The sequence below is a fragment of the Anser brachyrhynchus genome, assembly GCF_964034855.1.
Source record: "Anser brachyrhynchus genome assembly, chromosome: 1".
Taxonomy (NCBI): Eukaryota; Metazoa; Chordata; class Aves; order Anseriformes; family Anatidae; genus Anser; species Anser brachyrhynchus.
The window spans coordinates 13,041,485-13,063,647 of NC_137694.1; the positions used below are offsets into that span (position 1 = coordinate 13,041,485).

At 37.4% G+C, this 22,163-nt stretch overlaps 1 protein-coding gene across 1 annotated transcript in view; it reads right to left on the reverse strand.

Moving 5' to 3' along the window:
- The window catches only part of PTPN12 (protein tyrosine phosphatase non-receptor type 12), a 75,545-nt gene that overhangs the window by 23,715 nt on the left and 29,667 nt on the right, over nucleotides 1-22,163 (reverse strand). The window contains exons 2-11 of the mRNA XM_080575326.1: nucleotides 18,069-18,177; nucleotides 14,475-14,551; nucleotides 13,376-13,471; nucleotides 12,497-12,535; nucleotides 11,655-11,726; nucleotides 8,951-9,010; nucleotides 4,954-5,096; nucleotides 3,453-3,519; nucleotides 2,745-2,822; nucleotides 2,554-2,652 (exon numbers count right to left, since the gene is read on the reverse strand). Coding sequence (XP_080431452.1) covers nucleotides 2,554-2,652; nucleotides 2,745-2,822; nucleotides 3,453-3,519; nucleotides 4,954-5,096; nucleotides 8,951-9,010; nucleotides 11,655-11,726; nucleotides 12,497-12,535; nucleotides 13,376-13,471; nucleotides 14,475-14,551; nucleotides 18,069-18,177 — 840 coding nt within the window. The remainder of the gene's footprint in view (nucleotides 1-2,553; nucleotides 2,653-2,744; nucleotides 2,823-3,452; nucleotides 3,520-4,953; nucleotides 5,097-8,950; nucleotides 9,011-11,654; nucleotides 11,727-12,496; nucleotides 12,536-13,375; nucleotides 13,472-14,474; nucleotides 14,552-18,068; nucleotides 18,178-22,163) is intronic.

A 22,163-nucleotide genomic window follows, 5' to 3' on the forward strand; every position in this document is an offset into this window, starting at 1 on the left:
TATTTTAATTCATTTTCATGGAATGTAATTAAAACCCTTCACATGTACAGGATTCCACGGCTACTGTAGCATCTTTGAGAAAGTATGAATTTTGATTCATACCAAAAAAGTTTCTTAATTACAAAAATATTTTTTGTCCATCTTTAAGAGATACCTAAGGACCTCACCCTCAACATGATCCCATTAATGACTCTTAATAGCATCGTCTTAATCACCATTTAAATGGTTACTTGTTTTTTTGACTGACCTTTGAGAAGCAGAACAATCCAGACAATCCATCGCTTCTATTGGCAGCGTAGCACAGACTGCTACACTATTTGGAAGTAACAAATAAAGGAGCTTAGATAATAATGATCAAGAATTGCAATATATTAGCCTTAGCTACTATTTCTATTACATGCACGCAGCACAGGGACTAGGGCAACTACAGTGGGGGGAAAAAAGCAACTGGAGCTTCCCTACACACTAAAACTGTACTTTGTAGACAAGAAAACTACCAGAACATTGCAGCCACCATGCTGTCATGACGATTTCCACTAAAACAGCTTAATTTATATAGTTAGGCTATGCAACCACTATAAACTGTGATTCAGATTTTTAACTGTTACCGATATAAACCACCACTTAGATACTGTTATATACTCCAAAACTGAGTAGTTCCAAAGCCAGAAGACAAGATAAAACCAAACCATCCACAAACTCATTGCTGGGTTATTGATTTCCTACCACCAAAACCTGCTCAAGATGAATTGTCCTAAGATAACGCGATTATTCCTATATATTAACTCTAATGTTTCTCACCCAACCTACTAACAGGAAAATGGCTTCCTGTACATTTGGTTATAAAGAGTAGAGGCTCACTTCTGACAGGCAGAGTGAGATCTGGGAAGGAAGCTTCTGTACTAAGCTAATAAATCTGCACTTTCCAAACTTTATCATGCTCATTCATCAGAAATAAAATGAAAATTCACAATCCAGCTAGGCTGAATATCGAACTCCACTCATTTAAATTAAAACAACCTATCCTATTGTATTTAGCCCATGAAGTTTCTTATCATGACTACAGACCTCAGAACTATTGCATGAATTGATAGATTCTAAAGAGAGTTAATAAAATGATGTATGCCTTTCTTTCCAGGAATGAGAAAAGCTTCAGACTTTCTAGAAAGAACAATATAGAAAAGCTAAACCCCCTAAAATAAAACTTTTTTTTTTGCAGTATGATGAAATAATAAAGGCAGTATGTCCAGCCTTTGAGAAAGCTGTATGTTGACATCAGAATACTGTATTTGAGTGTTAAAGGCAGTCTCTTCTTTCGTGATCCACTGTAAGGGTCAAAAAAAGTCTTCACCACTTCAGATTTAAAATTGCTTTCACGCTTCCAGATATTTCAAAGGGTCTTCAAGATACTACTAATAGTCCCTTTAAAGAGCTACAGAAGCTACAACAATAATACACTGCAAGGACAGTTAAAATTCCTGAATAAAAACAAAGATAAAAGGCAGTATGCATTTTTGGACTGTAGGAAGAAAGAAAACACAGACTCTACAAGCCATTTTTCCCATAGTGCCCAGCAGTAAACTGGAAAACATATCAAACATTAATAAAAAAAGGAATAAAACAGGGGCCATGAACTTTAAAGAGGAAATATGGAAAGAAAAATCCTCAAATGCCATGATCATTAATTAGTATTTGTTTTTGAGTTTTTCTGCTTTTGTTAAATGGGTAGAGTATGAAACTTCCTGACAAAGGCGTTTAAGTTATTTTTCCTTTCCCCAATGTGTTCCAGTGCAAACACGACTTCAACACAATGTGACATCTTAGTATGATCACTCATTACCAGTCCTGCTCAACTACACCACGGCTGTGTTGGGACAAGACCAACGTAGCACACAATACCATGCAATACCCAGCTCTCAGCTGAAAAATCAGATTAATGCTCAACTGCTAGTTTAAAATTGGGTGCAGCACTACTATGGAAAGGGAGCAAGAGAAGAAAACCTGGATGAAGATTTTGCCACTACAGAGTTTAAGATAAACATTGATCAAGTAGAGTTCATACACACACATAGATTGTTTAATTTCAGTTTGCTCTTCATTATACTATTTAACAAATGAATTCCAAAAGGTCATGCTTAGACAAAGTTTCATGTGTTACCAAAATATCAGTTTTGGGGTAACTACTGCTAGTCAAAGCAAAAGAACAAAGATCAGCTGTCAATTAGCATCACCTCCCCAAGGCAGGAGCACATTTCTCAATTTAGATATTGCACTGAAGTCCTGTGTTTCATTCATACTAAAATTCTTTCTACTGCTTTCCCCAATGCGATTGCATTTGGTATATACAGTAACAATTCTTTCAATTATCTGACATAACTTTTACAATCAAGTCTTCAGCATAAGCTAAGCACAGTGTAACTCATACTCAGGTAAAAAACACTTGTAGTCCAAACAAGTTCTGCATCTTCGCTAACACAATTGAACACAATCTTAAAAATTTGCCTTTAGAACAAAAACTCTACTAACTGAAACTCATATAGGAAAGACACATACCACTCCATCTGCAATCTTCCAGTCTGCACAACTTTCATATTTTTGCAGCTGCTTTTCAAACAGTTGTGCTATGGCTCGATGGACAAGTTCATACTGCTCCTATAGTAGGTCATCAGATAAAAATTAGTGCATGAGATCCTTGAAAGAATGATGGTATATTATCTTATTCAAAGAACCATTTCAAACTATACCTTTGTCTGCACTGCAGAATGCCTTTGCGTCCTCATTTCCTGTATTAAATTAAATACATTGAATTCTTCAGGTATTTTCTGAAATATAGAAGGAAGTTAATGATATTGACATAATTATTTGTAAGAATAGCAACACTTTTGGCTGTCTAACAGCTTTTGTATGTCTAAGTTATGTAGGCATGGACAATCTGTTCTCTTGACTTTGGAGCTATTCAGAACTATTTTGAAAAGAAGTTCTTATCCAGAGTTGGTTTTAAACATTTGATTTAGATGAGATAAGATCACTTAAAGAATTTTGAAAATGTGACATCCAATTTATGTTGATGGCAAGTGGCATTAATATGGCACTTGAACAATAATGATGTTGCATAATCCCAGAATTTGTTTATCTCTACATTTGAAATCTTGAGACTTCAGAAGCTACAAGATTAAGCAGAGCCGTTGAAAAGGTTCAATTCAGAGTCACTTTATATTGAAATATATTCAAACAGTATGATCTACAACTACTTTTTTGTAAGATAAAAACTTGCTGTCAAAACAAAGTAAGTTCACACAAAAGCACAAATGATGAAAGATGAAACTAAACATCCAATCTGTTATAAGATTTTTGGAATGTTTTGAAACATTTCACAATTTTAGTACATTTGGGAGCTCAATCGCTGTTATGAAACGATGGAATGTCACAAAATTTCTTCTAAGATTCCTTACCCCAGCTTTAAGCAAATTCCATGTATAATCTATGGCACAGATGGCTCCTGTTCTTCCACACCCTGCACTACGAACACAAACAGTTAGATATGTTAGAGGTTGTTCTAAATGGTTGAAAAGACACTATAAGTTTCATATTTCTAGAGTCCACATGGAAAAGAAAATTAAATCCCTCGACTATTACTGTAAACTCCCTCAATCTAACGCTGTAACACTGTAAAATCAAAAATCTAGCAGTACAAAACAGAACATGAGTTTTAAATGTAAGTTTTTCACAGCCAGTCAGAACTATAAGCGTGGAAGATGTTTCCGTGTTGACATTTTTATTGCTTCTTTGTTCATATTATTCCTAGTTACCACTACTTCAGCAGTAGGGATTCTGTCAAAGGAAAAGTACAACACATTCACAGAGTTCCCACATTTTCCTGATTCAGTATCATATCTATAATTTTAGGTAAAAAGCAGAAAATAACAAGTAGGTTACAAAAATGACAGTTAACTATCACATTTATTCTTCATAATGGCATGAATGCATCTATGTTACAGATAAAGTTATAATGATATATATTTGTTGTACTAGAATTATATGGCTATAAGGTTTTATTAACATTTAAGAAAAACAGGACAAAGTGAAATGGATCTCAGTATTAAAGAAATTCCTTTTGGGTTTAGACTCCAATTACTTATAATGACAATTTAAAACAGCATGCAGGCAAAAAACAATAGATTTCTACATTTGTAGAGAACAACCAAGCTATAGAGAGTCAGTAAGCCTCCAACAATTCATTATTTCCTGGCTTATTAATTTGAATTCAGTTTTTCCCACATATAATACATCAACTTTTGTTGTTTAAAAAAAAGAAAAGGATCAAATATCACAATCAAAAACTTCCCAGAGAATTTATTAGTTGTCATCACCTTGCCAAAACATTTTTATGGCAGGTTAGTTCCAGCAGTATTTCTGCTAGCCAAATTTCAAGTCAAGGATGAAATTGCTGCTTGGAAGCAAAGGCTTGCCATTCAGAAGCTACAGCATAGTGATTAGTCTGCACCTGCCCCATAGCCTACTATATTGCAAAAGGAGCCTTTGTTTCCATATATAACCTGCAATGATCCTTATAAAGTTTGTCCTAATGATGATTTAAATGTCTTAAGAACCACTGAACTACCTCCTTTTCAAAGAGTAATTCTGTCATAAGTATTCTGTCTTCAGCTGAAACAGAATCCAATTTTATCGTGGCGTGAGTTTTTCAGACAATGAGGACTAGAATCATAGAATATCCCAAGCTGGAAGAGACCCATAAGGATCATGAAGTCCAACTCCTATGGAGTCCTAGGAGTATCTTAGGACTATATTGTTTTGAGCTAAGTTTTGACATGAGGAAATATTCCTTCTTAGAAAACTAAAACAATTGCAATTTATAATCAAACTAGCACATCTCATACCAGAAGTCTAAATTTAAAAAAGTATATAAGCTTTAAAAATAAATGTACTTGATACCTGCAGTGTATACAAATTGGTACGTCTTCATGTTCCTGGTATTCTCTCATCAAGCTGATCATGTCCAGAATAGAATCAAAAGACGATGGGACATCATGATCAGGCCAGTTAACATAATGAAACTGATAGACACTACGAGTCTCCTAAGGGAGATAGAAGGAGAAATGCGTAAATAATACCTATTTGAGAATCTTTTATGAAATAAGTACTTCTGTGAGGCTCCTTACTTTGTTTGATTAGCTTGGACAATCAAACCTGTTTATTGTATGAAAATATTGTATGCAGTTGGCCTTCTGGGCTGCAAGCACACACTAATGGCTCATGTCGAGCCTTTCGTCCACCAGAACCCCCAAGTCCTTCTCTGCAGGGCTGCTCTCAGTGAGTTCTTCTCCCAGTCTGTGCTCATGTCTGGGACTGCTCCAACCCAGGTGCAGCACCCTGCACTTGGCCTTGTTGAACATCATTAGGTTCACACTAGCCCACTTCAAGCCTATCCAAGTCCCTTTGAACAGCATCCCTCCATTCTGTTGTATCAACTGCACCACTCAGCTTGCTGTCACCTGCAAACTTGCCGAGGGTGCACTTGATCCCACTGTCTGTCATTGATAGGTATTAGACAACGCTGGTCTCAAGATGGACCCCTGAGAGACAGCACTCATCACCAGCCTCCGCCTGGATATGGAGCCATTGACTGCAACTCTCTGGATGCGGCCATCTGGCCAGTTCGTCATCCACCAAATAACCACCCTTCAAATCCATCTCTCCCTGATTTAGAGATAATGGTGTCACGTGGGACTGTGTCAAAGGCCTTGCAGAAGCCCAGGTAGATGACACTGGTTCGTCTTCACTTGACAACTGATGCAACCACTCCATCACAGAGGGCCACCAGACTGGTCAGGCACAGTTTGCCCTTGGTGAAGTCATGCTGGCTGTCTCCAATCACCTCCTTGTCTTGCATGTGTCTTAACATTGCTTCCAGGCAGATCTGTTCCATGATCTCCCCAGGCACAGAGGTGAGGCTCACCAGTCTGTAGTTTCCTGGGTCCTCCTTTCTACCCTTTTTAAAAATGGGAGTGATGTTTCCCTTTTTCCAGTCACCAGGGACTTTGCCTGACTGCCAGGACTTTCCAAATATGATGGAGAGAGGCTTAGCAACTACATCAGCAAGTTCTTTCAGGACCCTGGATGCATGGCACCAGGCCCCATAAACTTGTACCTGTTCAGTTCCTTCAGGTGGTCTTGAACCTGCTTTTCACTTACAGGGGGAAGGACTTTGCTTGCCCAGCCACTGCCCTGAAGTTCAGGGGCTCGAAAGGCACAGGAAGCCCGACTGGCAGTGACGACTGAGACAAAGAACTTGTTGAGTACTTCAGCCTTCTCCATGTCTGCTGCTACCGGTTGTCCCCTTTCGTTTATCAGAAGGGGTATGCTCCATGGCATTTCTTTTCTGTCACTCAGAAGTAAATCCCCTTCCTCCACTGAACTTATTTTAAAGCAAACTTGTGGGTCTTTGCGCACAGAAACTTAGCTTCCAACTGAAACAGCTACTTTGGACATTATCAGACCAGTGAAAACACTGTAGCTAGTAAAATCAAAAGAAAACCCAGTCTAAGAAAATAAATTTAAAAAGAAATGCAACTGATTATGCAAAGCCAATGTCATCAGCAGGGAAGAAGAAAAATTACAGCTTCCTATTAAGGTTCACCAAGAACTTCCAGTTAACTACATTAAAGGGACTGATTTTTCACATCTGCAGAACTGTCAGAAACAACTCTGAATTTATACTTTTTATATGAAAATTAATAATGAAGAGGAATCTTCATAGTCCTCTTTTATTGCAACTTTAAGAAAGAACCTGGTATTTTAGTTTAAAATAAACTTTAGGTTTCAAGCTGCTTTTTCTCATAGAAATTAGAATAATTTTATATAGTCATAACTTTTTTCCCCCCATAGTATTTTGAATGCTACTCCATTGAAAAGCTTACAGAAGGGACAAATCTTGTCTCTTATTCTAGAAAACTGGAAAGTGATCTTAAAAGGATATTTATACCACTAACACATATTTTCCTCCCTAGTTCAAGACTATATTTAGAATTCTTCAAGATAAGATGAAAAGTCTACAATTCGCTGCCCATCTATGCAGCATAGATCTGTTCCTAACAAGATAAAACCTCACAGAAATACTGAAACGAATTTGCTAGGTAAGTTTGAAGAAAGATCATTTTATCAGCTGCATAGGTTGAACGTCAATCTATCTTGTTAAGCCTTATGCTACTCCTTAAGAGAAAGTAAACTCTGGGCTCTGTGCTAAGACCAAAAGCATATAAAAACTAAGTAACAAAAAGCTGCAGTTTGCATGTAACACAGGCATCCTACGAAATTAGAGGAGTCAAACAGCTGAATATGTTTTGCATTTACAGTATATGCAAGCAAAACACAAGAAAAGCTACAGTTTCTGAAGTAACCAGTTCTCATAAAGTTCAAGTATTAAAAATAACATTGGTTCTGCTTTGGGGTTTTTAATTTCTTTTCAGTTCTGTTTTTAAGTGCACCATTTCAGTAAATGTTGCAAAAACCACAGTTGTTACGCAGAGAATTGCTGCCATAAAAAGCTTCATAGCATGGTCAGTTATGACCATTCAGGAAACACTACGAGATGAACTGCTTAAATACATGTGTCTTACTGCAAACACCTAGGAAGCTGCAGTTAACACAAATTACTCCTAAACTCCACTTCATTATTAAGTGGTTTTCACAACTGTTGTGATCTCAGCCATTGACATGGAATAAAGTACTGCTAAAGAAAATAAGCCCAACTGAAACTAACTTGTAGTAAGCAATTGCTTATTACAGGATGCCAATCAAGATGACAGGTACCCTTTAAAGCAGACCGTCAACCTTTGTGGTTTTGCAAGAGAGCTCTTCATTTATTTTTTACTGGCTTACTTTTCAGAAAAACAAACTGCTGCCCGAAATTTGGGATTTAAGTTCATTCACTCTTAACCCTTATAAGAGAATGCAAGTGCTCTTATTTCACTGAACAGATAAATCCTATATACAATCAACACACACGATACTTAGTTTTACCAAGTCGGTTTCATGATTTACAGTAGTTTTTTGGGACATAAGATTTTAACCAAGATGAATAAACTATTTTTTTTTCCATAAAGAGACTAATTATAACCATGCTCAACTGCCAACAGATATTGTATGTGAATTGGCTTACCAAACATGCATTCTTGAAGATAAAAACTCTTCAGAAGTCTTGAGCTCTCTTTTAAAAGTACATTTCTATCTTAACCCTTGGATGTAACTACACACGATTCTCCTGTTTCCCTTGCAGAAGTTTACCAAGCAGAAAGATAATGTAACTTAACTTGTAGGAACATATTGTATTTTCATAAATATTTGAACTCCATACAGCAGAGTACTTTTTTTTTTTTTTTTTAAGAGAAAGAAACCTGGAATAAATCATGACGTTGTCCTTCTTGCTTTATTTTTATTTGGCAGTACAAACGTATTAACAGGCATCAGAAATACCCTTTAACATTGTAAAACCCTCTGGACAATAAAGGGACGAATGGACAATTATGGGACGAATTCTAACAAATACTTACACTTTACCCAAAAAGAAGTTGACTAAAGGGAAACAGTTTCTTTTGACAAGTTCGATTTAGTTTGTAGTCATATTTTCAGCTTGTGTAAAGAGTAAAATTCTGCGAGGTTCACAGCAGCTTTCTAGTTGTTAATGCATGCTATTAAAGATGATATTGCTTTGACTAACCAAGAACACACATACGGGGGGAAAAAAGCAGTTTCACTATGCTTTTCTCATGTACTAAGCTTTCAACATCACCTCTACACTGATGATTTACATACATAACCAGTACCTAAAAAAATGAAGAGATTTCATCAGTTCTCTCCATCATACAATTTTAAGGAACTTCTGACCAATCACTAAATCAAAGTTGAGATGAAATTTTTTTCGCATACTTACATTTTGAAATTCAAGTAATAATGTCCTAATGAAGTAATCTGTTCTTGCTTGCTCAGCTTCCTAAATAAGAGAAAACAATAATGAATGGATAAACAGATGGATATGAAGCACGCAGTAAATAACTAAAATTCAAATTTTTTTTTTTAATTTACTGTTTGCATATCTATGATTTTCCCAGAAAGGGGCAATCAATGTTAACTCTAAAACAGCAACAGCATAGCTTGCTGTACACAAGACACTTGTGAAAGACTTTGCTTTTATTTAAAATAAAAAGGGGTGTTTTCAAAGTGAATAGGCTGCACCTGAAACTGTAAGTCCTTGTAACAGTATTTCAAAGCACTACTTTTGCTTTATTTCTCCATACGTTTTTTCATTTACAGTTTTCCTCCAACAGCCATCCTTTTCCAACACTTCTGTTCCATCAGCTTCAGCCTCTTATCACTCTGTCCTTGCATATCCACTTTCATTCCACCCACCCACCCCTCCCTCGATTATTTTCAACTAGGGGTGCATCTGAATGGATCATTATAATTATCTTGATTGTGACCAAAAAGCAGAGCTTCTAGGCTCCTAGGATTTTCAAATCCACCTTTAGAACACCAAAGAAGGTTTATACTGCACATATCAAGCAGTATTATTGTACTTTAAAACATCAGTAACAGCACTGGTTGAAGATGCCTTAAAAAGCTTAAGTGCTCCAGCTTTCCATAGTGAATTTAAGAGACTGCATGCATGTCTTAATGCATTCCTTTCTCATACTGGGAATTTACCATTTTCTGTCAAGAAAACAGTTGCACTATCTTGCAGGTTTAAAGGAGATACTGCACAGCTAGCAACAACGGAGCCCATGTACACCACCACTGCACCTAATGGTGACGCATTCTCAGCTACACCTCAGAAGTCAATTACGATGCACACTTGTTCCTTTTCACAAATACTTGTCAGGTATGTGGCCATCACCCACTAGGCCCAGGAAAGGAACTCCCTCTAATGGTTTCTAAATCAATGTGAGGTAAGAAAAAGCTACTCAGAAACTTTATGGACTAAAATTTTTACATACATGCTTTCCCAAGAAGATTGACTTGAAGTGTCCTTAGTTCTTGGTAGACCACTTCAAGGCAGAATCAAGAACAACTTGATAAGTTGGCATGTTAGCTGTAACTGAGCTTCTTAAAGTACATCAACTAGAAAATAGCAGCAACTCTGCCTCAAATGGACATAACTTGAAGCTATGGAGAATTAAGAACAGTCTGGCAATCCATTTAGGGGTTTTCAGTTCCACTGTTTCAGAAGCTCCAGGGAATACTGAATCACTAGCTCCTGAGTAGATCCTCCAGCTTTAAAGATAGCTTTTATAACAGTTAAGGTCATTTTAAAGGTGCAGTTGCACGACTGTTCAGAGATCCAGATCACCAACAAGAGATCACCACCTCTCTCCTTCTTCCCTGTGCTCACAATGGTGGGACCCTGGTATGATCTGGAAGCAAAATCTTGATGTGATCACAACTCTAAGAGCCAGAAGTGGGACAAAACCGGCCACAAACATATTTAAAGCAGGAAAGAACAAGTATACATAAATGGGTGTGTATGAAGTCAACCAGATATTATTCCACATCCAAGGAACACTGATCTTAAACTCCCAAATTTATTTTTTGTGGCTACGCTTCCATATACCTTATTTACACCCATGCTCTAAATATCTCACAAGCAACAAAGTGAACGTCTGCTATGTAAGTGGTCCCCTTTTGTGAAGTGATAATTACATTATAACTTCTTTTACTACACAACTTCCTCTAGATATGATAGGTAATTGCAAAAATGCACTGGGGTTTCAGAGATTGTGCTCTTGTGTAATACTGAGATGACAATGTGCCAAAAGAATGATTGCTTTCAATTCCCTGTTGTGCTTAGTGTAAGAGTTATCCACAGTCCCTCTTTCTGCATATTTAATCTCTCAGAAATCCTTAAGTTATCATTTATAAGCTAGTATCAAAGCTAGATGTTCTAGCAGTTATGCTTAGAGATCAGAACTGCTGAAAACACTGATGCAACATGCAATGGAAACATTCATGCTTCTTTCATCTTTCTGGATTTATAGCTTACTTAAGCAGTTCACCTTGGGAATTCTCCAGGAAAAGCTTCAGACCTCCTTAACGCTACTCATTTTTGTTTTGCTTCGAAGAATGGTAGCAAAGGAAATATTTTCAGATATATCCATCACCAACAGAAGTAAAAAAAAAAAAAAAGTATAGTTTCCATTTTCTCTATTCACGCTACTTAACTTCACGTACCTTAAAGAAAATAAACTATTCCAGTGTTACTTTCATTTCTCATGCACATCCAGAATGCACAAGTGCTAACGGAGAGAAACAACTGCATGACTATTATCTAAATTTTTGAGCATGGTATAGACATTCAAAACTATGCGATTTAAATCTAAAGAAATGACACAGGAAACAAAAACCAGTGCACGTACGTTACCCACTTTTTTATTTAAAATCATGGAGCATTAAAAAAAACACGAAGCTTACAGGCACACATCGCTTTCCATGGATTTCTTTTGAGATTCTTGATTTAAAGTTTGGTACTGAACAACTAAAGACGTATTTGTTTGTAATACAAGGTCTGATACAAGTTGAATAGCTATTTTAAGCTACAGAAGCATTAAATCCTTCAAAATTAATTTACAAAGCTTTATACTTACACATGAAACACGAAATGGTCCAAAAGTTACTGCTGCTTCTCCATACAACGGCCAGTAACGTTCACATTTTTTCTGTAAAAACAAAGAATTCTTAGTTAATGTGTAATATTGAAAGATGATTAACAAGAGAAAAAACAGACAAGATGATAATCTCTACTGCCTTATTTTCTTGTCTATTTGGTGCTTCCTAACATCTGGCTACTCGTGCCTGGTGATTAAGTGGTAGCTGAACTTCTTTTAAGATATTAAAATGTCCTTTCTTTTGGTATCCAAAACAAAAAAAACCACAAAAAAACCAAAACAGGACACAAACTTCACGACTACCTACATATGTGCAAGCATGCGTCATACAGTGGGAAGCTACAGAAGCAAATCTAGTGTTTGTGTAAGTTCAGAGTTAACAATTCCGGACCACATTTTTTTCCTTCTCAGTCTTAAGAATACAACAGAGATTTAAGAAGATAGATTGTTTTTGCAGCTGTATCAATTGACAGGAAATTCTGAAGGACTCAGGATTTTGATAGTTGGCCTACATTCCAATAAGAGTAAGACTTTTATCCAAAAGTAACATGTCCAGAAACAGACAATTAGTTCAGTTCTTCATACAAAGATATAATGTATATTGCATTGATAGAACTCCTAGATAATAATGTAACACCATGAACAGAACAAGGAAGAGCAGTCACATCTTTATTTGCTGTGCACAGAAATATAAGGGTATATATATTCTAATTCAGTCTGGCAGATTGCTTTTATAGGTATGGATTTTGCACAGTTTCACAGATATCGGCATATTGCCTTAGAAGGACAATGCCCACTTACGTTCATATTAACACACTTACCCTTCCCATTTCAAATTCCCGACAGGCCATTACAATTATCTGAAAAGAAAAAAAAACACTTGACATTAGCTAGCTTTAGATTAAGTAAATTCATGAATGCTTTATTGCTTGCTTCTAACTGAGAAACACAGATACACTTTAAACTATTGAAGAGACTAATTAATAGTATCTTCTTACCTGCGGATGCATGTTCTTTTAATTCTAAAATAATATCCAAGTTTTATCGCATACAAAATAATCCACAGCACTAACACAATAAAATACAATAAACAGTAATACAGTAAAAAGCACCAAAAGATATGCTACTTGTTACAGTAATAAGTAACCACATTTTACGTGTCAGGTAAAAGAAAACAAAACAACAAAATTAATTGCAGAAATACTAATTTGTTAGGCAAGTCCATATTGAATAATGCTTACAAGTTAACACCTGACACTAACTGTTTGAACAGATGTAGAAAATATAAACCAGCAAGTAACCCCAAATTAACATAACTAGAAAGGTAGGCTTTTATTTTGTTTCAAATGCTTCTATGTCTGACATTGCCGGACCACACTAAGTCAGAGCTGTAAGGTCTTGTAAAGGAGAAACGTAATCAAGTACTGGGAGAAACATAATCAAGTACTGACCTATTAAAAAAAATGCACGATTTCAGACAGACTTAAATTAATACATTTCATTCACATTATTAAATTCAATAATGACATACAGAATGCTATTTAAGCTACAAAATTCAAATTTGTGATGAACTACTGCTAAAAAATTGACTAAATCACCATCAATATTCTTGATAATAGCTAGCTCAGACAACAAAATACACAATCCCTGTACCATGAAATAGAGTAATACACAATTTTTGTTTTTAAGTAGGTACTTACAGCAACATTGTATTCCCATATCATCCTCCAGAAGTCTATTACTGTATTTGCTAATGGTCCCTGGGTAGCAACGTATGCTTTCGGCCCATGTACTCCCTAAAATTACATAAAGGAACCATAAATGTTTACAAAGAAAACTTATCCGTACTGAATAAAAAGTTTTCATTTGTAATTATGTAAAATTAGATCTTTTTGGATCCAACAGGAAGGGTGAAGATGAAATATGAATCCCATTCGCACTACCAGGAATTTTGCTACTGATTTCAAGTGGGTCTAAGATAACATATTGCGCTGGGAAAGATTGCAGCAGAAACCATTAAGCTAATAATTTCTCTATATTCCAATTCTGAACATTCTCTTTAAGTCCTCATTGTTTATTACACATTTAATGATCAAAATTTGATTATTTCTGTTAAAGCACCCTCCCTGAAAAAAAAAATGTAAGGAATACCATATTTCAAAAAAACTAAATTTTAAAGATTGTTGTATATAGAACTTGAAGACATTTACATTTAGCTTCTGAAGCTAAATATTCAAGAAACGAGATTTACATGAACACCTGTTTCTGAATAAGCATTACTGTTAGAAGCAGCATCAGAATAAGACTACAGAGAAAGGCCAGGAAATTCACCATTTGAAACTGAAGTCTAAAAGTCTTTTTAGCCAAAGTCTGGCTTGGTTTTAAGAATGTTAGGTACAACTCCATTGCCATACTTCTGCAATGAACAAGAAGTGCATACTAGCAAGCAATTTGTCAAATGCCTCATTTAGGATCTCTAAAAACAGCTTCTCAAAATCTGGTATTTTTAAAGATATGATCTGTTAAAACAATCATATTTAACTTTGCTGTGATGTAAAGTCCCAATTTGGTTGACTGTGACTTTAAAGTATTTCATATTATGTTTAAACTTAGAGCGATATTAGAACTTAAATTTTTTTATATAATGACATTAGGATTGTAAAATTATTTAAGCCATAGTGAAAGAAATTTTTTCCTCATGGCTTTGAATTCTAATCTCAGACTATAACATTAAAATTGCACTGATCTGAAATAAAAGCTTAGAACAAATTTTAAAACTGTTAAGATAATAATACATACCTTAATAAAGTTTGCATTAATGTAGTCTGAATCTTGGGGGGGAGTTTTTAAAGTCAGTTTAACCCGGCTATGATCAACTAAAAGAAGAATATATATATTTAATTAAAAATGTGAACATTTAAAGCAGTATGTAACAGCAAATATACAGTATGTATGAAGTGAATACAACAAGTTAAGCGTTAAAAATGTTTCCCTAAGTCAAGTCATAGAAGCAAGTAATGTTCCTCAAAAAGTAAGTCACAGAAGCAAGTCAGTCAGCTACTGAAATCAACTTACGGATAACCCAGCTCAGGTAGGGATAAGCAGAATAGCTCCTACTGCTAGGTGCTTCTAATGCTCAAGTTTAGAGAGTACCAATTACTGGAATCCAAGCGTGATTCGTTACAAAGAGGCAAAACTCAATTTATCAGAAGCAGGCAAAATGGCAGTTACACAATATTACCACAGACCACGATAGCCAGAATTAAAGGAAAGCTTACTGCATTCAGAAAGCACAAAGAGTCAAACACCACTGCATAGTTAAAGCAGTGGGCAGGTCTCAATGTCTCTGCCAAGGAGGAGTCCATCAACTATTACAAACACGAAACGTGCACTGTGGCTTACTGCTTTGGCACAGACTGACCAAACACTAGGCTGGGCACTTGGCTGGGGCACAGAACACGTCCCTGCTAAACAAGAAGCAGCCGATTGCTTCATTTAGAGGGTTTGGACTTAAATTTTCACCTTGAACTTCAGTGACTGTCTCAAAAAAAAAAAAAGTTTCCTATAAGAACAACAGATCTTTCAAGATCAAAATCCTCAGCAATCTTTAAAAAATATTTACTACTTGTTGACAGAACAAGCTAAGCATCTTGGCATTCTTTTCAGCGATGGAAGAATCGGTGCATCTTCATACAGAAGCAACTCGATGTTTCTTACTACGGAGGACAGTAGGCGGACATCATGTTTGCCAGCCCTTCCAGCTCTTCTTGATACCAATACAAAAATATCACTCAAACTGTTTCTACAATAAAAGGCTTCTTATTTAATTTAGTATTACATTAAACTGGAAATCAAGACTGACAAAAATTACCCTATAGATTTGAACTGGGGAACACGAGTGTCTGCAGAAGCAGCATCTGCTCAAGCAATTTGTTACTTTCTGTTCCCATGATCAATTCCCTCAACCACAGAGCAGCTGCTGAAACTTTTATGTTTCGTCTTTACTTGAAGCTCTGATAAAGAACAAGTCTATCTATTCCTAAAGAGGAAATACGGTTCGTGGGTTTGGTTTTCATTGTTGTTTTTTTTTTCCAAAAACATCACTGGTAACAAATGCCCAAAAGTATATGTTAAGAGTTACTGCTATACAGAAAGCTCTTACAAAAAGCTTCCAAGATGATTTTTTTTTTTTTGCTAGCATCCTGATAATATGCAAAAAACAGTTGATTACCTTGTAATGCTTTCTAAAAAACAAGCCTAGATTAACACAAATACAACACTCTTAAATAACAGCCCAGAGAAACCCCTAAAGCATATTACCCTGTAATACATTATCACACTCAGTGTAAAAGTGTGAACTCTATGAACATGCACTGATGTTACAAACTTAATACTAACATGTATTTTCACATGACAGATCAGAATAATTAAAGTAGTAGAGCTAAAGAGAGCTTCTATCTTCTCAACACAGTAAATCCAAAATTCAGCATTTATAGCCTTCCTTTACCTGCCACAGCTCAAGCTCTTCTACGGTTTTAGCTCCAAAATAGAATTCTCCACGAAAAACTCCATTGCAAGTTCCAAGAAGATCAAGTGCTTGCTATTTACTTTTTGTCTTTGTATGTAGATACTAATTGGTGTCTTCAGCTAGTCAGTGAACACCATGGTTGATTGAATTATCACTTAGAAGGGCTTCATAAATTGTAACATGACCATGCACACGTTTACTCTGAAGCCTGTGCTGACTTAGCATTAAGGTACCGATCTCTCTGGTAGTAGCAAGAATTTCTGATAAGTAGTGTTAATCGCTGATTAAGTTACATTTGTAATCTTCTAGATTTACAGAAAATAAGCAAAAAAAAAATCATTCCCCTTCCTCCTCCAAAACATCTCCTAGCTTTCATTTCTCTGTCAAGCTGGTTTCCCATTACTTCATGGCTGGAAGTTTTCAGTATTTGAAGATATCCTCGCTTTAACTGAAGATGTACCTTCAGTTTTCCTCATTGTCAGCTTTGAGGTTTGTTCACTGTGCATGCTTTTAGATCCCAATGCCTCTGTTTTTATTTTTATATAAATGAAAGCAAAGCTCATCCCCCACTCTGGTTGCGGTCATTTACTGCCACAGTGGCTATTGTATCCCATGGAATCAGCCTAGGTGCTACTGATACTTTCCTGTATTTTTAATGATCTACCCAAACACCGGCATGGAAGATGGAAGAAAGAGGATAAATGCATGGTAATAACTTTCCCTTTCTTTCACAGAATTAAACATGTTTCCTCACAATTAAAAACAAAAAAACCAATGGCATTCAACTATTTTTCTGCATTTGAGCTTAATACCATGTGTCTCTGCTTCTCAATGCAGCAGTGGACACCATACCCACCTTGTTAAACAGTCTAGGGCCTGTGGCTCTAGGGCAAAATTTACTGCTCTAAGTGTGGCTCCAAGCTCTGATAAATGTTAAAAGGATTCCATCAGTAGAGAAATAGAACCAACAAGTACACAACAGTCTGAAACACAATCATTCTCTGAAGTTTATTACCAGAATACATCTTGAAAATGAAAGCTAATGATGCTGGAGACCATTTTCAACTTCAAATAGCCTATAAGCCTCTAAACACTTCTGAGAAAGCTAAGCAGAGTAAAAAGTATCTGTTGTTAATCTTCTGGGATATGAAAAATGGCATTTGTCAAAAGATTAGCCTTTAATCTTATTGTCAGTTGTCCATCTTAAGAAACACAGTAAAAGCCACTGAGATATATGGTCTCATGAGATAAACAAAGTGAACCTGCAACAGGCAATCTTATAAGATCTGTTATACCCATACATTGGTGGTTTTAAAATTTAAATTCTGCTCTGACTCACATTTTATGTTTGTACATGAAACAATTTCATTTGGGCTCTAGCAAAATACAAACAGAAGATAATCCAGCACTGAATGCTCTCAGACATGGTTTGCAGGATATGAACCCGCAAAAGATAGATCTATTTTACTTCAAACCACAAACCCAGGCTCCGTCAGACTTCTTAAAAATTTCATCTAGATCTTATGCTGACACGTGTGTATTTTCTACCATTAACAGCATGCTCTGAAGAAAAAAAGAATACAGCTAAGCACATAGCAAAGTTCTAGACTATTCCAAGTTAAAACGAAAGCATCAGCTCTATGCATCTCGGCACCTAGCTAACATTTTGTTTAGGTGATAGATCTCCTGACAAAATATATTAGCCTTTACTTACTTTGCCTTCTCATTTAAAAACTTCATCTAAGTTATCTTTCAAAGTACCTCCAATTTTGCCTTTCAGTAATAACTAAATCGTAAAATTTACAATACCTTAAGAATAACAAACACTTTCCTTTATCCCCTATTAATACACAAATCAGACTTACATGGCAATATATCCTTGTATCTATTCTTTTTAACATTTTCTTCCTTTTCACCGGTGGCTGTTGGGTAGATCTTCTCTGTTCTGTATTTTGTGGATAATCTTCTTAACCTCTGAAATAAGACATTTACATTATGTTTTCAAGTCTGAAGGTAACAGAAACATCACTAGGCATCTGCTTCAATTATGAAGAATAAGTAGATCACTTAAGAAAACATCTATCCTTTTACAATATTCAATATGATATATATACTTATATTTTAAAAACTAATTATCTGGTACTTTTAGGTCATCAGCAGTTTACAATCAAGTGGAAACCAGCTCATTATACATGGAACTATTGAAAAGCCACTACAATGTGGTCCTACAGCTATACTTCAGTTAGAACATAGGCTGCCTTGTTAGCGAGTAATTAGTAGGGACTAAGTAGGGCTAGTAGGGACTGCGTTATTGCCCACAATATCCATAGGAACACCAATAAGCAGGCTGGCTGTTATTTTGCTTTGAATCTCATGGCTTCCCACACACAACTGAACAGGAAGCAGAACCTAGGTTTTAGCAGGTATTGATTCCTAACACTCAACTCCTGTTGAGTTTCAAGCTCATCCAGAAAAAGAGGGTTCCTGCCACTCAGGTATAAGCTATTCCCAATTAAGATGAGTGACAGGAGGTCTGCTGAATTCACAGCAGTATGGTTTTTCTTTTTAAAATCCCCTTTATCTATTTCAAATCCTGGAAATTTGAAACAGGCATAACATCTAATAATAAAAGCCCGCCCATCCCTTCTGGCAATGTGGGAAACAACAAAAGCGACACAGCTTTATTTCATCCCACTCAAGTTACACATTTACAGCCTTCAACTGAGGAGGAAGAGTACTCCTGTTAGATTGCATAGACCTTCAGACTTAAAAAGGAGCTTGAAAGACCTCAAAAAGTAAATGCTCTCTTCCAGCTAGAACTACCTGGTTGTAAAAATAGCCACTCTACTGACACACTGACATGATAGTGGCATATAAAATAATCAAGAGGAAGACAGGAGTCCTTTAAAAGAAGTATTTCCATTGAGAAATATCCTGCACAGGTAGAAGGACAGAGGTTGTTCGTGTTTCCCTTCCCGCCAACTTTGATGCTTAATGATCACCCTTAAAGACCCAAAACATTCATGGCTTTCTTTTTTTTTTTTTTTTTTGGGGGGGGGGGGGGGGGGGGCTGCAGTTAGGAGAGGTTGTTTTTTAATTAGAAACGTCCATCTTGTTTATTACAGTATGCACAACTGCATACAGGCAGGACATCATAAGTAAAATTTGACCTGGTTGGAAAGCCACTTCTCTTCCTGAATTCTTCTAAAATTACCAACGCACCTGGGAGATTCACTATACTCAATTTAACAAAGAAGTACAACTGAGTTGGTAATTCAAGCTCTCCAATAACTCTTACAGAAAAAAACGGAAAGAAAAAAAAAAGAAATAAGTTTAACATTTCTGCCACTACTTAGAGAAAAACGCTTTCATGAAATTTGTCTGTATGTAGCGAGAAAACAGAAAAGTGGACAAAACTCTGCATGGATTTTGTTGACTACTAAACATCTAAATCCATAATAGCAGTATTCACAGAGCAACAACAATGGCAATGTAAACTACAGCAAATCAAGAAGTACACGTTTTCAAGGTAATTCCCAAAGGATTTTTATTGCCGATGAAACCACTGAATGCTAAAAAGAGCAACAAAATTAGCACACCGGGTTTTTTCTTAAAAAGCACTGCTCTTGAAAAACTGGCAGCGTTAGTCAACGCAGGAAAAAAAACAGTAAACATTTGGAGGTGGGATAGCAAGTCTGACCAAATGCTGATCCAAGTGCTAGATACATTATCTGAAAACATTACCACAGTGAGCAGAAAGATTCAGTTTTTGAAAAGACATCTTAACAGCCCCAGGCAAGAAGCTTCCATGCAGACTACACTGATCTTTGCAACGCTAAAACCAAATCTGCAACCTATCTTCCTGTGGTGGTTTTACCCAGCTGGGCAGCTAGACTCCGCCACAACCGCTCTCTCGCTCCCCCCTCCTCAAAAGAAAAGGAAGCAAAGGCCACATGGAAGCACAGAGGGAAGAAAATTACTCTCTACTTCCTATCAATGAGCGATGTTCAGCCACATCCCAGGAAGCAGGGCCTCAATATGCACAGCAGTCGTTCGGGTGGGCAGACATCTTCATAACGAGAGCCTCCCCCTCGTTCCCCTTTCCCAGCTTTTATCGCTGAGCGTGGCACCACATGGTATGGAATATGCCTTTGGTTTGGGTCAGCTGCCCTGGGGATGTTCCCTCCCCACCTCCTGCCCACCCCCAGCCTGCCGGCTTGGGGGTTTGGAGGGGCCCTGACGCGGTGCCAGCGCTGCTCAGCAGCAGACACAACACGGGCTGGGTATCAGGGCTGCTCTAGCTGCCAGTGCACAGCACAGCGCGACGTGGGCCGCTGCGGGGAAAGTTAACTCCATCCCAGGCAGAGCTAGCACACCTCCACACACAGCAGGCAGCTGGAGAAAGCTCCCCTGTAACGTGTGACAGACAAAATACCACGGAGCGGTGAACTGCACGTGGGAGACATGGTCCTACATAGAATCATAAAGTTTGGAAGAGACCTCCAAGACCATCTGGTCCAACCACCCCCCTACCACCATCACCCACTAAACCCTGTCCCTAAGCACCACGTCCAACCTTTCCTTGAACACCCCCAGGGGTGGTGACTCCACCGCCTCCCTGGGCAACCCGTCCCAATGCCTGACTGCTCTTTCTGAGGAGAAATGTCTCCTCATTTCCAACCTGAACCTCCCCTGGCACAACCTGAGGCCATTCCTTCTAGTCCTGTCAGTAGTTATATGCGAAAAGAGGCCGACCCCCAGCTCCCCACACCTTCCTTTCTTATTGCAGAGCGCAACAAGGTCTCTCCTGAGCCTCCTCTTCTCCAGACTAAACCACCCCAGTTCCCTCAGCCGCTCCTCACAGCACTTGTGCTCCAGGCCCTTCACCAGCTTCGTAGCCCTGCTCTGGGCACGCTCCAGGGCCTTGACGTCCTTCTGGCAGTGAGGGGCCCAAAACAGAGCACAGTACTCGAGGTGCGGCCTCACCAGAGCAGAGTACAGGGGGACGATCACCTCCCTGGTCCTGCTGGCTACACTAACGCTACATAACGCTGCCCTCACCTGTGTCAAAGGAAAACAAATGCTGACACTGCTACTAAGACTGGACACTGAATCCAGAGTCTAGAAATAGCAAAATAAGTACACAATTCAGAAATATCAGCTAACAACAGCAAGACTGAAGTAGTTTGAAATAGGCTCTAAACCTCCAATCCAACAAAAAGAAAACAAGAACAAAAACCACCAAGCCCCACAAAGAGAAACAGTGATACTTCCCAAGCATAGCCACAAATATGAGTTTGTATATTGTTCCCCATCTCAACCTGGTTGTGGGTTTTTGTTTTTCATATTATTCATCTTATTTTTATTGGGCCAAGTGCTCTGACTGTGCTTAGAAAAAAGTAACAAAAGTTTAGAGAAAAAACAGCCTCTGAAAACCATGAGCAGAAGCAGAAGTTTTTTTGCATGAGAAGAGATACTTGAGGAAGTGATACAGGAAAAACAGTAGGTAACAAAAAGCACCCTAGGAAGATGATCTTTTTTGCTTTGCCTATTTTAAAGGCACACAAAAAAACCACCGGTGTCAAGGGTACAACACAGTTCTACTGTAAACCCAGAACACCAAAAGTACCTAATACCAACTTCCATTTTCTAGCAACTGATGCTATTAGAATTCAGCATATCCTCTCCTCTGCATGGGCCACTTGTTATAAGTCTGCAAAACAGAGTGGAAAGCAGGATTAGCACAGGCCAGCTCCAAGGCAAAGACTAGAAATGAAATACAGTATGATTCTAACAGACATCTCTGTTCCTAAAATACTTTAAGACCCATGCTTTTAATGCTTGTCAGCTGTTCTCTGACATGGGTAACAGAAGATAAGGACAGTCATGAAAGCAACCAAAAAAGAATAAGCATGTTTATGCTTTGTAGCAGTGTCTGCTACACAGAATAGTAGCTACTG